Source organism: Sapajus apella, unplaced genomic scaffold (assembly GCF_009761245.1).
Source record: "Sapajus apella isolate SASKATOON/1434 unplaced genomic scaffold, GSC_monkey_1.0 scaffold83, whole genome shotgun sequence".
In the NCBI taxonomy this organism is placed as follows: Eukaryota; Metazoa; Chordata; class Mammalia; order Primates; family Cebidae; genus Sapajus; species Sapajus apella.
In genome coordinates this window covers 3940684-3954441 of record NW_022437023.1, presented here as the reverse complement: position 1 = coordinate 3954441, position 13758 = coordinate 3940684, and the positions used below count along the sequence as shown (strand labels likewise).

At 44.3% G+C, this 13758-nt stretch overlaps 1 protein-coding gene and 1 non-coding gene across 3 annotated transcripts in view; both read left to right on the top strand.

The window, feature by feature from the left end:
* The first annotated feature begins 3804 nt into the window (after window positions 1-3804).
* STK38 (serine/threonine kinase 38) overlaps window positions 3805-13758 on the top strand; it is a 51398-nt gene continuing 41444 nt past the window's right edge. Inside the window, exons 1-2 of one of the 2 annotated variants that reach the window (XM_032253572.1) lie at window positions 3805-4127; window positions 11686-11818. In XM_032253572.1, the coding sequence (XP_032109463.1) occupies window positions 11688-11818 (131 nt within the window). In that variant the 5' untranslated portion in view covers window positions 3805-4127; window positions 11686-11687. Of the gene's footprint in view, window positions 4128-11682; window positions 11819-13758 lie in introns of both variants that reach the window. The other variant, XM_032253573.1, reaches the window with a different exon arrangement.
* LOC116533740 lies at window positions 10081-10221 on the top strand. The gene has a single exon (XR_004261422.1). It is a non-coding gene; the product is annotated as a U4 spliceosomal RNA (small nuclear RNA).

Below are 13758 nucleotides of genomic sequence, written 5' to 3'. Positions count from 1 at the left end.
CTGCAGTGAGCTGTTATTGTGCCACTGCACTCCAGCCTCTGGGTTTCAAGCAATTCTCCTGCCTCAGCCTCCCAAGTAGCTGAGACTACAGGCACGTGCCACCACGCCTGGCTAATTTTTGTATTTTTACAAAATATGCCCGTGACAGAGTGAGACCCTGTCTCAGAAAAAAAAAGTCTGGAAAAATACCCACCACAATGTTACTTGGTGGATATGTTACCAGGGTGGGACTAGACTGAGGCAAGCAAGGTTCCTAGGACACTCAGTGTAACGTTGTCCTCACTCTCAGGGCTCTGCAAATGCAGGAGTGGCACCTGATAGTGAGTGTCTCTTTAGATGTTATGCCCTCACATGCCTCACCCTAGTCGTGGCCTTGGTTGGGACCTATGGCTGCTGGATTATGAACACTTTCTCCTTCTTACTTTTTTTTTCCCCCATTTAGATGGAGTCTCACTCTGTCACCCAGGCTGGAGGGCAATGGTGCAGTCTCTGCTCACTGCAAACTCCACCTCCCGGGTTCAAGAAATTCTCCTGCCTCAGCCCCCCGAGTAGCTGGAATTACAGGCGCCTGCCACACACCCAGCTAATTTTTGTATTTTTAGTAGAGGCTGGGATTTCACCAGGTTGGCGAGGCTGGTCTTGAACTCCTGACTTCGTGATCCTCCTGTCTCGGCCTCCCAAAGTGCTAGGATTACAGGCATGAGCCACGGCGCCCAGCCTCCTTCTTACTTTTGACATTCAAGTTCTTTGCTACTCCAAGCATGGTACGTGGACCAGCAGTGATAGCATCACCTGGGGGCTTGTTTGAAATGCACTATCTCAGCTCTGCTCCAGTCTTTAGCCAGATCTGCACTTTAACCAAATCCCAGGAGATATAGGTACCTGCTATAGTTTGAGAAACACTGGGCTAGCAGGCACCCAAGCATAGTTCCTGTCCTCTTACAAAAGGAATATTCAGAGGCAATTGATGCCACTGCCTCAATGGGTGGGGCACACACTGCCAAGGAGTCAGATGCCTGTTTTTAAAAAGAGTGTGGTTCTCTCCAAGAGGCTCAGTTTCGGCTGGTGAAGTAATCATAGGTCAGCTTGATAAAGGAGAGGCAGGTGATTCCCTTGGGACAAAGAACAGGTGAATTGAGCAGCTGAGCAAGACATGCATCTTGGGCACAAAAAACTCAGTCATCAAGATAAAGACTATTTTAATGCAATGTTTTTCAAAAATCAAAATTAATGCAAAAAATCCACAATGAACAAAATATCAAAATTTAAAATAAAGCATGACTCACTGTGTAAGGTGGTTCATGCCTGTAATCCCAGCACATTGGGAGGCTGAGGTAGGAGGATCATCTGAGGCCAGGAGTTTGAGACCAGCCTGGGCCACATAGCGAGAGCTGTCTCTACAAAAAAAAAAAAAAAAAAACCACCAAAAAACTAGTCAAGCAAGGTCATGCGCACCTGCAGTCCCAGCCACTCATGAAGCTGAGGTGGGAGAAGTGCTTGAGCCCAGGAGTTCCAGGCTGCAGCTATGATTGTGCCGCTGCTCTCCAGCCTGGGTGACAGAGTGAGACCCTGTCTCAAAAAACAGACAAACAAAAAAACCGGGATGTGATACCTCAGAATTATGCAGGTCAGATCATTCTAATTTCCAACTCACAGTCTGGGATGGGTATAAGGGATTTCAGTTTTTGTGGTGGGAAGTGAAAACATAGGAAAGGGATTCAGATGCTTGAGTGGCCAAAAAGAATGACAAATGTCCATTATAGTTATTGGAATCTTGGTAAAATGTCACCTTTTGGGTTCCCGCCGAAAGAGCAGCATAATTTGGCTGGGCTATTCTGAGGAAAACTTTATTGCTGATTTGAGTTGGGGCACAGATACATTAATATAGGAGGAGAGAAAAGAATGAAATTCCTCCTCTGAAACTGGGAGAGCTCCAGGAGGAAGATAAGATTTGAGCTGGACTTTGGAGGAAGGAAAGAGAAAAGGAGAAAGAACATGGGGTTTGCAGACAGGAAATGGCGGTCCCTTCTTGGCTACTTGGCTTGGCTAGCCATGGAAATTCAGGCAAGTCACTTAGCTTCTCTGAGTGTCAATTACTTTATCTGTAAAACCTCGTGTGTCACTGCCAAAGTGAGGTTCCAACTGAGATTAAACAAGTGAAAGTTGTTTGTAAACTGTAAAGCATTATGCAAACATCTTGGTCTATTATTAAAAGGTTAAAGATGGGTAGGACTTTGACAACAGGGATTTGGGGAGAAGGGCATCTGAGCAGAGAGAATGAAAGGTGAAGTGATTGACTGATATGTATGTACTGATTGATTGAGACAGGGTCTCCCTCTGTTGCCCAGGCTGGGGTGCAGTGTGACGACTGATCATGGCTCATCACAGCCCTGAACTCCTGGGCTCAATCAATTCCCCTGCTTTAGCCTCCTGAATAGGTGGGACCACAGGCACATGCCAGCATGCTGGCCAATTAAAAAAAATTTTTTAGAGGTAGAGTCTCATTATGTTGCCCAGATTGGTCTCAAACTTCTGGGCTCAAGTGTTCCTCCCACCTGGACCTCCCAAAGTGCTGGAATTACAGGCATGAGCCAACACACCTGGCCAGAAGTGATTTTTGTGAGAAGCTAGGCAAAAGGAAACTGGGCTTTGAGGATGAAATGAATGAATGACTCACAGCACATGCTTCCTTGCTTCCTTCCCTCCCTCAATGGCCCCTTTGCAGGCAGAGACTATGTCTCACTCATCTTAGTTTCTAGAAGTCTGACACTTTCTTTTCTTTTGTTTGTTTCTTTTTCTTTTTTTTTTTTTTTTTTGAGATGGAGTTTTGCTCTTGTTGCCCAGGCTAGAGTGCAATGGCAGGATCTTAGCTCACCGCAACCTTCGCCTCCCGGGTTCAAGCGATTCTTCTGCCTCAGCCTCTCCAGTAGCTCGGATTACAGGCATACGCCACCACACTCGGCCAATTTTGTATTTTTAGTAGAGATGGGGTTTCTCCATGTTGGTCAGGCTGGTCTCGAACTCCTGACCTCAGGTGATCCACCTGCCTCAGTCTCCCAAAGTGCTGGAATTATACCGTGCCCGGCCGAGCCTGACACTTTCTAGTTGAGGGCATTGTGCTCCATTCTCAAGGAGTGCCCAAAGGCTATTAAACTTGGGACCTCTTTACCCCCCAAAGTAGTATAGAATTTAAGAGTTTGGGTAGCCTTGAAAAGCACATTCTTCTGTGCACACTGGGTTGCCCTCTGGGTAACCTCTAAAACCTTTGAGCTCATCTTATCCCAGGTAAGGCCCTTACTTTAATGAAGAGGAGGGGGACTAAGGGCTCCAGCAGACTTGTTCTACAAGGGGTGGAAGGGGGTGGGACTATACAGATGATAACTTTCATAGAACTACACAAACACACACACACACACACACACACGCACGCACATGACTGCATACCAAGCAGGTTAAATCCGAGTATGGTCTGTAATGAAGTTAATTGTATTGGTTTAGTTAACTATATTGCGCCAATGTCAATTTCCTGGCTTTGAGAATGTTGTATCTTACGAAAAATGTTGAGGTAAGCTGGGTGGGTGATGGGTATACGGAACCTGTCTCTATTAATTTTGCAACTTCTTGTGAGTCCATAATTATTTCGAAGTAAAAAGTAAAAAAAGAAAACAAGGGAACTTCCCCCTCAGCCCAGACTACTTCGAAACCGCCCCACTCTCACACATCTGGCCTCACCCGGGTCCAACCCGCCCCGGTCTGAAGGGTGAAGGGAGGGGCAGGGCGGGGCCACGCACACGCACGCGCAGTCCTGCAAATCCTGGCCGCGCCGGGAAGTCGCGCATGCGTAGTCTCGGCCCCGGGCTGCCGCGCCAGCCCGTCTCCGCGGTGGGGGTTCGGGCTGCCTTGGTCCCTTATCCCTCCCGTCTTTTCCGGCAGTTGGAACGCTTCCTGTTGTCCTCACGCGCAACTGCCCGTCGCCCCCTGTCTCAGAGCCCTCCACGGGTCTCCTCTGGTCTTTGGCTCGTTGGCTGCCGCCGTCGGGACTTCGCCAGCCTTCACGTAGGGACTACTGGCCGAAGGGGCGTCTGCGGCTCTCCGCCGCCCCCAGCCCTGCCTCTCCCGGGGCTCTGGTGAGTTGCCTGCTGCCGCCGTCTTCACTCCATTCCCGGGTTTTTCGTTTATCTCCTCCTTTCCCAACCCCTGACTCCTTCTTGACTTTGTGCCTCTTGCCGGCGCCTCTTTCTAGCCCTAACCTCTCAGCGTGTCGGCCCCTGTCCTCAGCCTCCTCCTTCCCCGGTTTCCAGATGCCCCTTGTTGGCCGTCTCTGCATTTTCCCGGTCCCAGCCTCTCCACCCTGTCCTTTCTCTTTCTCCGTTTGCAGTTGGAGCGGGAAGCCGGGCTCTCCTTTCCATGTTGCCACCTTTGTCTGCTCCCTGCCCGTCCCTCAGGGATCTCGGTCATCACCACTTTTCCTGCTGCTCCTTTCCATCTCCTTTTCCTGCTGCCGTCCGAGAGCCTGAGAACTGTGGTCTGAGGCAGAGATGTCGAAAGCCCCTCTTGGGGTGTGGTATCTTTGAGTCTGCTCCTTTCTCCGTTAGTCTTAGGATTCTGGGTTCAGATAAGCTTAAAATCACAGGAAGAGGCAGGGAAGATTCTTAAGAAGAGAGTGGAAAAGCAACAGCCAGAGGAAAGGAAAAAGTTGATAAGGGCTTAGAGGAAAGTCTGTGTCAGAAAGCGGGCAGAACGGCCGGTAGAGAGACCAGATCTCTCAGTTCACTCTGAAATGACTAAAAGACACGGAAAAGAGAAACTTGTTCTTTTTGAAATGCACCGAGGAGGGTTGGAGTGGAGTAGACCATAAGTGTCTCCACCCTTTGAGTTCACCCTGCCTCTGAATTAGCCAGGCAATATATTTGGTTTCCTCAAACATAAAACAACCACCACCACGATAACAGGCTCTCCTCCCCACCCCAAACATGAGATATCAGCTTCCTTGTAAGAGGAGAGAACCCTATGGCAAACGATTTCATTTTTTTTTCCCCTGTAATCAGTTGACAGCAAACTATTTTATGTCCCAACCCGGGGATACCCCGTCACACACAAACTCCTAGGGATGGACATCAAAAATTAGTATTTTTTCTAGTTAATCTTTCTTAAGGTACTAAGTGCATAGCACTGTGCATGAAATGGGGTAAGAACATTAAAACAAGTATAAGACATGGTGCTTGCTTTCTAGTGATTTACAGTTCAGTAGGAGAAATTAGACATGCGACTTAAGCAATAATCTTACCTCCAATGTTGAATTGTCCAAATGAAAGATAATGGATAGTCAGTCACAAAGAAATAAAGTCCATATTGTTGAGAGAAGGGTTATTTATAGTGATCACAGAGTACCATTGTAAAGTCAATCAGTTAACCAGGCATAACCATATAGATGGAATCAAATAATGGCTTTCATTTGATTTCCTTTTGGGTGTGCGGGTCTTCACCCCTGACTTTTATCTGGATCAAGTCCTTTTGTTAATTATCTGAAACTTTTAAGAATTTCTCACCTACCTATTGTTCCCTAATTCTGCAGAGTTGAAGAATGAAGCAAATAGGGCAAAAGCTTCCAGTGGCTTCTAGGTTGGGGCAGGAAGGCTTGAATTATGGAAAGCCTGAGGGATACTGTCTTAAGAAAAGTTAGGTGACCCAGTAAACCTATGAATTGCTTTAAGGCAATATTAATTACGTTTTTTGAGGAAAGGCTATTAGAATTAGGCTAAATTTTTTTATATTACAGTAAAGGAAGTGGAGGAGGGTTTAAAGAAAGGTCAAAGGGAAGGAGAGTGCAGTCTTTATTATTATATTAGAAACTCTGGAAGTTGAAAAACACTGCTTAAGAATTTGTTGGTCTGATATATGAGCATCTTTGAGTTCATTTAATGTCCTTTTGATCTTTTTAAAAAGTTTAGGAAGTAATGCCAGCTACTTAAATTAATGAAAACATTTTTCCCTAGTTTTGATATACCACATCATTGTAAATGTAGTCTTTATTCTTTAGCTTTGTTGACAACTAAAAATCATTAACTGGCTCAACTTACATTTATTAACTGCCTACAATATGAAAGATGGCGGGGTGCGGTGGCTCACGCCTGTATTCCAAGCACTTTGGAGGCTAAGGTGGGCGGATCACCTGAGGTCGGGAGTTCAAAACCAGCCTGCCTGACCAACATGGTGAAACCCCCGTCTTAAAAAAATAAATAAATAAATAAATAAAAAATATGAAAGGCATTGTTTGGCTTAGGGTTAAATACTTGCAGGTTGTTGTGTTTTGTTTGTGTTTGTTGTTTTTAAGACAGGCTCTTGCTCTGTCCCAGGCTCAGGTGCAGTGGCACAAGCTGGACTCACCGAAACCTCTACCTCTCCCACTCAAGCAATCCTCCCACCTCAGTCTCCTGAGTAGCTGGGACTACGGGTGGGTGCCACCACACCTGGCCATTTTTCTGTATTTTTTTGTAGAGATGGGGTTTTGCCATGTTGCCCAGGCTGGTTTCAAGCAATCTCCTACCTCTCCCTTCCAGAGTGCTGGGATTACAGGCATGCACCAGTGCCCTGACAAAATTGTTATAATTTTCTGTTGAAGTAATTTCAGTTGTTAAAATTTAGCTACATATATGTAATATCTTCAGAAATTTTCATACAAGGAAGTACAAAACTCTCACTTGCTTTTGACATGTTTCTAGATCTGGTTTTTAAGTTTCTTCACCAAACGCACAGAGTGCATGTGGTTTTCATTGTGGGTGGAGGGGGTACAGGCTGACAAATAAGGAACCACACCCAAACTTCACACCAAACAGAGGTTTTTTTTTTTTAGTATTCCTTTACTGATACTCTAAAACATTTCAGTTTCCTTTGTATTAGTTGAAACTTCCCCATAAAAAATAATGTGATATTTTATAATAAGGTGACTTTGAGTACAGTGCCTTGAATTTGTTTTTACTGATCTTTTGGCACATCATGAATCAAAATGTTTGACTCTAAAGTAGAGCCTTGGTTTTGAATCTCTGCTCTGAAGGGATTATTCTTTATGTGATTTTTGTCTGAGTGTCTTTTTAAATAATTGCTTTTTAAATTATTTAAGGCTTTTTTAAAACAAGTGTTTGCATATTCCTTACAAGCCTTAGTTTAATCCACAAAACAATTTTAAAAGCTGCTGAATATTAAGGGGGAAAACCTTAAAACTTTTCTTAAAATGCTCTGTCTTTGAAAATGGCCATTGGCTGTGCGTGGTGGCTCATCCCTGTAATCCTAGCACTTTGGGAGCCCGAGGCAGGCGGATCATCTGAGGTCAGGAGTTCAAGACCAGCCTGGCTAACATGGTGAAACCCCGTTTCTACTAAAAATACAAAAAATTAGCTGGGCATGGTGGCATGTGCCTGTAGTCTCAGCTACTTGGGAAGCTGAGGCAGGAGAATTGGTTGGACTCAGGAGGCAGAGGTTGCAGTGAGCTGAGATCCTGCCACTGCACTCCGGCATGGGCGACAGAGCAAGACTCTGTCTGGAAAAAAAAAAAAAAAAGAGTCCGGGGTGTCTCGGTTCCAGGTTCGTTGTCCCTGGTGCCGGGACCAGGTTGGTCTTAAAATAAAAAAGGAAAGAAAGAAATAAAAATGACCCTTGGGCCGGGCGTGGTGGCTCACGCCTGTAATCCCAGCACTTTGGGAGGCCGAGGTGGGTGGATCACGAAGTCAAGAGATCGAGACCATCCTGGTCAACATGGTGAAACCCCGTCTCTACTAAAAATACAAAAAATCAGCTGGGCCTGGTGGCGCGTGCCTGTAATCCCAGCTACTCAGGAGGCTGAGGCAGGAGAATTGCCTGAACCCAGGAGGCAGAGGTTGCGGTGAGTGGAGATTGTGCCATTGCACACTCCAGTCTGGGTAACAAGACCAAAACTCCGTCTCAAAAAAAAAAAAGAAAAATGACCCTTGGTCTCTCTTGATTCTTTTTTGCTGCGGTTGTCGGGGTAGTAGAGACAGGGTCTTGCTATGTTGCCCAGGCTGGTCTTGAACTCCTGGGCTCAAATGATCTTCCTGCCTCGCCCTCCCAAAGTGATGGGATTACAGGCATGAGCCGCGATGCTCAGCCTCTCTTAATTTTTTTTTTAAAAGCTCCCCCTTACAGAGACAGAGGGAGGGGGTCTCCAAAGCCGAAAGAGGAGACCCCAAATTTTTACTGAGCTTTATATTGGGATAAAAAGACAGAGAAGTAGATCATGTATGAGGAAAGAATGGTAAGGATAAAATATTGAGCACTATTGCCAATGCTGGAGCAAGTCAGTGTTAGTGAACAATTTGGCCAAGTATGATAATATAGGTTAGCTGAAAAATCTGGGGGAAGACGAGATTTTATTTTATTTTATTTTATTTTGAGACGGAGTCTTGCTCTGTCACCCAGGTGGAGTGCAGTGGCATGATCTCTGCTTACTGCGACCTCTGCCTCCTGGGTTCAAGTGATTCTCCTGCCTCAGCCTCCCAAGTAGCTGAGATTACAGGCACCTGCCACGCACCCGGCTAATTTTTGTCTTTTTAGTGGAGACGGGGTTTCACCATGTTGGTCAGGCTGGTCTCAAACTCCTGATCTCAGGTAATTTGCCCACCTCAGCCTCCCAAAGTGCTGGGATTACAGGCGTGAGCCACTGTGCTCGGCTGATTTTATTTTATTATTTATTTTTGAGACGGAGTCTTGCTGCATAGCCCAGGCTAGAGTGCAGTGGCACGATATTGCTTCACTGCAGTCTGTAGTCCCAGCTACTCCAGAGGCGTAATCTACAAGTGTGTGCCGCACACCGTTTTGTAAATGAGATTTTAAATTTAGGAAAAAATTATAAGTTATCTAAACCCGTTGGTGGTGTTTTTTCTTTTTTCTTTTTTTTGAGACAGAGTCTGGCTCTGTCGCCAGGTGCCAGACTGGACTGCAGTGTCGCGATCTCGGCTCACTGCAACCTCCGTCTCCCGGGTTCAAGCAGTTCTCCTGCCTCAGCCTCCCGAGTAGCTGGGACTACAGGTGCATGCCACCACGCCCAGCTAATTTTTGTATTTTTTAGTGGAGACGGGGTTTCACCATGTTGGCCAGGATGGTCCTGATCTCTTGACCTCGTGATCCGCCTACCTTGGCCTCCCAAAGTGCTGGGATGACAGGCATGAGCCACCGCGCCTGGCCGGTGGTGTTTTTTCTTGTGTAAAATGAGGAGGCTAGGATCTCTTGTTTTTAAGGTATTGATACTTCTACCACTAGAATTAATTGAGGTTTTTTGGTCATATTGTTCCCTTTAAGACTTAAATCTTTATTTTAACCTGTAAATTCAAGTAAATGGCAAACATTTGTCAAATGCCTTAAGGCTGTGTCACAGCACATATATATTAGTAGATTACCATTTTAATCATAGATTTTAGGCCGGGCGCGGTGGCTCACGCCTGTAATCCCAGCACTTTGGGAGGCCGAGGCGGGTGGATCACGAGGTCAAGAGATTGAGACCATCCTGGTCAACATAGTGAAACCTTGTCTCTACTAAAAATACAAAAAATCAGCTGGGCATGGTGGCGCGTGCCTGTAATCCCAGCTACTCAGGAGGCTGAGGCAGGAGAATTGCCTGAACCCAGGAGGCGGAGGTTGCGGTGAGCCGAGATCGCGCCATTGCACTCCAGCCTGGGCAACAAGAGCGAAACTCCGTCTCAAAAAAAAAAAAAAAAAAATCATAGATTTTTCTTCTAACTGTGGATAAACTTAAAAAGGTACTGGGAACAGGCCAGGCATGGTGGGTCATGCCTGTAATCCCAGCACTTTGGGAGGCTGAGGCGGGTGGAGCACTTGAGGTCAAGAGTTTGAGACCAGCCTGGCCAGTGTGGTGAAACCCCCCAAAAAAATTAGCTGAGTGCAGTGGCGGGAGCCTGTAATCTCAGCTACTTGGGAGACTGAGACACAAGAATCACTTGAACCTGGGAGGTAGAAGTTGCAGTGAGCTGAGATGGTGCCTTTGCACTCCAACCTGGGTGACAGAGTGAGACTCCATCTCAAAAAAAAAAGAGAGAGAGAGAGAGAGACAGCTTTGCACAGTGGCAGTATTGTAGCCAATGAGGTTCATCCGAGGCGCGATTATTGCTAATTGAAAACTTTTCCCAATACCCCGCCATGACGACTTGAAATATAGTCTGTGTTGGCAATTTTTGGGAGTCTCTACAGAGACCGAATTAAAAAAAAGAGAGAGCGAGAGAAAAAACCATGGAAAAAGCACAAGCAAGAATAAAATTTTCTTTTTTTTTTTTTTTTTTTTTGAGACGGAGTTTCGCTGTTGTTGCCCAGACTGGAGTGCAATGGCACGATCTCAGCTTACCGCAACCTCTGCCTCCTGGGTTCAAGCAATTCTCCTGCCTCAGCCTCCCGAGTAGCTGGGACTACAGGCACACACCATCATGCCCAGCTAATTTTTGTATTTTTAGTAGAGACGAGGTTTCACCTTGTTGACCAGGATGGTCTCGATCTCTTGACCTCATGATCCACCCGCCTCGGCCTCCCAAAGTGCTGGGATTGTAGGCATGAGCCACCGCGCCCGGCCTAAGAATAAAATTTTCTATTCTCACTGCCTATAGGTATGCCACTAATAACATTTTGATGATATATGTCTAATAATTCTGTGCACATAAACACAAAAAGAATTTAGATCATGATATACATTTTGCTTTGTAATCTGTTCTGTTGACTTACAGTGGAAACATATCCTCTGACATTCACTGTTTGGACATATTTTAATTGCACATTATTTTATTGAAGGGTGTTTTTTTTTTTCTTTAGGCTTCAGCTTCATAATCATGAAGGGTTTTTTCATACCGAATTAGTTCTATTGTATATATTCAAGTTATCTCTGATTTCCCATTGTGATTACAGTGCTGCATTGAACCCCATTGTGATGAATTTTTATAGGTCCTTGACTTCTTCAAGGTAGATTTCTAGATGGCAAAGAATTGTACTGTAGTGTACTGTGTATTTTTTTTTAAGTCTCACTAGTCAGGTAGGATCCATACTCAGAGACAACAATCCCTGAAAACAGAAAGAAAAAAAAAAGTCTCACTAGGTTGTCCAGGCTGGTCTTAAACTTGGGGGCTCGAGCAGTCCTCTCTCTTGGCCTCCCAAGTTAGCTGGGATTACAGTCATGTGGTTTACTGTATATTCTTGATTTACCTATGTGGTTTTGTGATCCTATTCTCTTTAAAAATGCAATACTGTACTTTTGCACTAATATGTTTTAAAGATATATTTGCGTGACTGATAGGTACAGGTAGAGTTGCTTCTGGTTGTTGCATAGTATTTCTTATGCGGCGACAGCTCTTTATTTTCTTACCGAATTGCCTCTAACTTCCCATGACACAAATTAGGGCATAATGAACATCCTCTCTGTACTGAACATCCTGTGTATGTCTCTTTAGAAGCCCTTTTGACGGTTTCTCAAGTCTTTATGGGATTTCTCGGTCATGGGACAGTAATTTATTATTTTACCAAATATTGTCTTTGTCTGGCTTTTCTTACATATTACCTGTTTGTCCTCCAGAAAACTTGTAACAATTTACATTCCTACCAGTAGGGTAGGAGAGTGCACCATGGGTAGATTCTAACTCCAAAACTAATACGTCTTCTTTTCTTTGTTTCTAGCAGCCATGGCAATGACAGGCTCAACACCTTGCTCATCCATGAGTAACCACACAAAGGAAAGGGTGACAATGACCAAAGTGACACTGGAGAATTTTTATAGCAACCTTATCGCTCAACATGAAGAACGAGAAATGAGGTAAAGAGTTTTGTTTTAAAAAATTGTGTCATAGTTGTTGCATGCATTTCTTGTATTGTAAAACACTTATAATGCTGAGAGGAGACAAGAATGGTAGCAGCCATGTTATAGACTATCATAATGGAATAACAGTGAAAGGGATTTTCATAGTCCCTGCTGTTAACCTACTTAAGCCTACAAGTCACACAAACTTCTACTGAAATATAAGAAAAAGTTGGTACTTGGGAGGGTAAAGTGGGAGGATTGCATTAGCCCATGAGTTTGAGGCCAGCCTGAGCAGCAGCGAGACTCTGTATCTTAAAAAAAAAAAAAAAAAAAAAAAAATTGGGCCCAATCCTTGGAGTTAATTGTTAAGGCAGCGTGGTATAATGGAAGAGCAGCCCATTTGGAGTTAGACCTGGGTGTAGAGTCCTGCCAGTTTCATTGAATAGAATAGATGTATGAAGCTCTAACAATTTCCTTAGTCTTTCTGTGAATTGGTTCCCTCATCAGGAAAATGGGGATAATACTGCTTGCCTTGCAGGATTGCATTGGGGATAGATTTATCATAATGTGAGTATGTACCATAGTGTTTTACACATAGTAGTCACTTAGTTAATGGTGGTAGTATCAGCTATTGTTATTGCTGATCTGGCGTATGCTATCCACATAGTAACTCAAAGTTTATTAATTATTATTATTATTATTATTTTTAAGACGGGGTTTCACCATGTTTGTCAGGCTGGTCCTGAACTCCCGACCTCAGGTGATCCACCTGCCTTGGCCTCCAAAGTGCTTGGATTACAGGCGTGAGCCACCACGCCTGGCCTTATTATTATTTTTTTGAGACTGAATCTCACTCTGTTGCCCAGGCTAGAGTGCAGTGGCATGATCTTGGCTCACTGCAAGCTCTGCCTCCTGGATTCAAGCGATTCTCGTTTCTCAGTGTCCCAAATAAATGGGACTATAGGCGTGAACCACCACATCCGGCTAATTTTTGTATTTTTAGTAGAGGTGGGGTTTCACCATGTTGGCCATGCTGGTTTTGAACTCCTGACCTCAGGTATTCCACTTGCCTCAGCCTCCCAAAGTGCTGGGATTATAGGCATGAGCCACCATGCCCGGCCATAACTCATAATTAAAAAAAAATTTTTTTCCAATATTTTACTATGAAAGTATTCAGAAATACAAAAAACTCGTAATAATTATACAGTGGATATACACATATACATCATCTAGAGTCTATAATGATTATTGTATTTGTTTAACCACATATTCATCTATCCATTCTTGTATCTGTTCATTAATCCATCTTAATTTTCTGCCTCACTTCAAATTATGTTGTAGACATCAGTATACTTCTGAATATTTCTGCTTGTATAACATTAACTGGAATTCAATATTTATATTTTTGGGAGAAGTGTGTAAAATTTATACACAATGAAATGCACAGGTTGAAGGGTACCATTTTATGAGTTTTGACAAATGCATACACTTGTATAACTTAAACCTTTATCAAAACAGAGAACATTACCTCTCCCAGAAAGTTTTGTCAACCTTAGACAACCACTGTTATGATTTTGTTTCTATTATAGATTAGTCTTGCCTGTTTCATGCAAGTGGAACATATAAATGGAAATGTATAGTATGTACTCATTTGAGCAAGGCATCTTCCGTTTAGCATAATTTTTTTTGTTGTTTAGACAGGGTGTTGCTTTGTTGCCCAGGCTCGTATGCAGTGGCACGATCATAGCTCACTGTAGCCTCTACCTCCCACGCTCAGGTGATCTTCCTGCCTCAGCCTCCCAAATAGCTGGAACTATAGGTGCATGCCACTACACTTGGCTAATTTTTTTTTTTTTTTTTTTAATGAATGAGAGGTTCTTAATTTTGCCCAGGTTGGCCTTGAACACATAGCCTCGCCTCCTCAAGCGCCAGGACAACTGGCCAGAGCCGCCGCA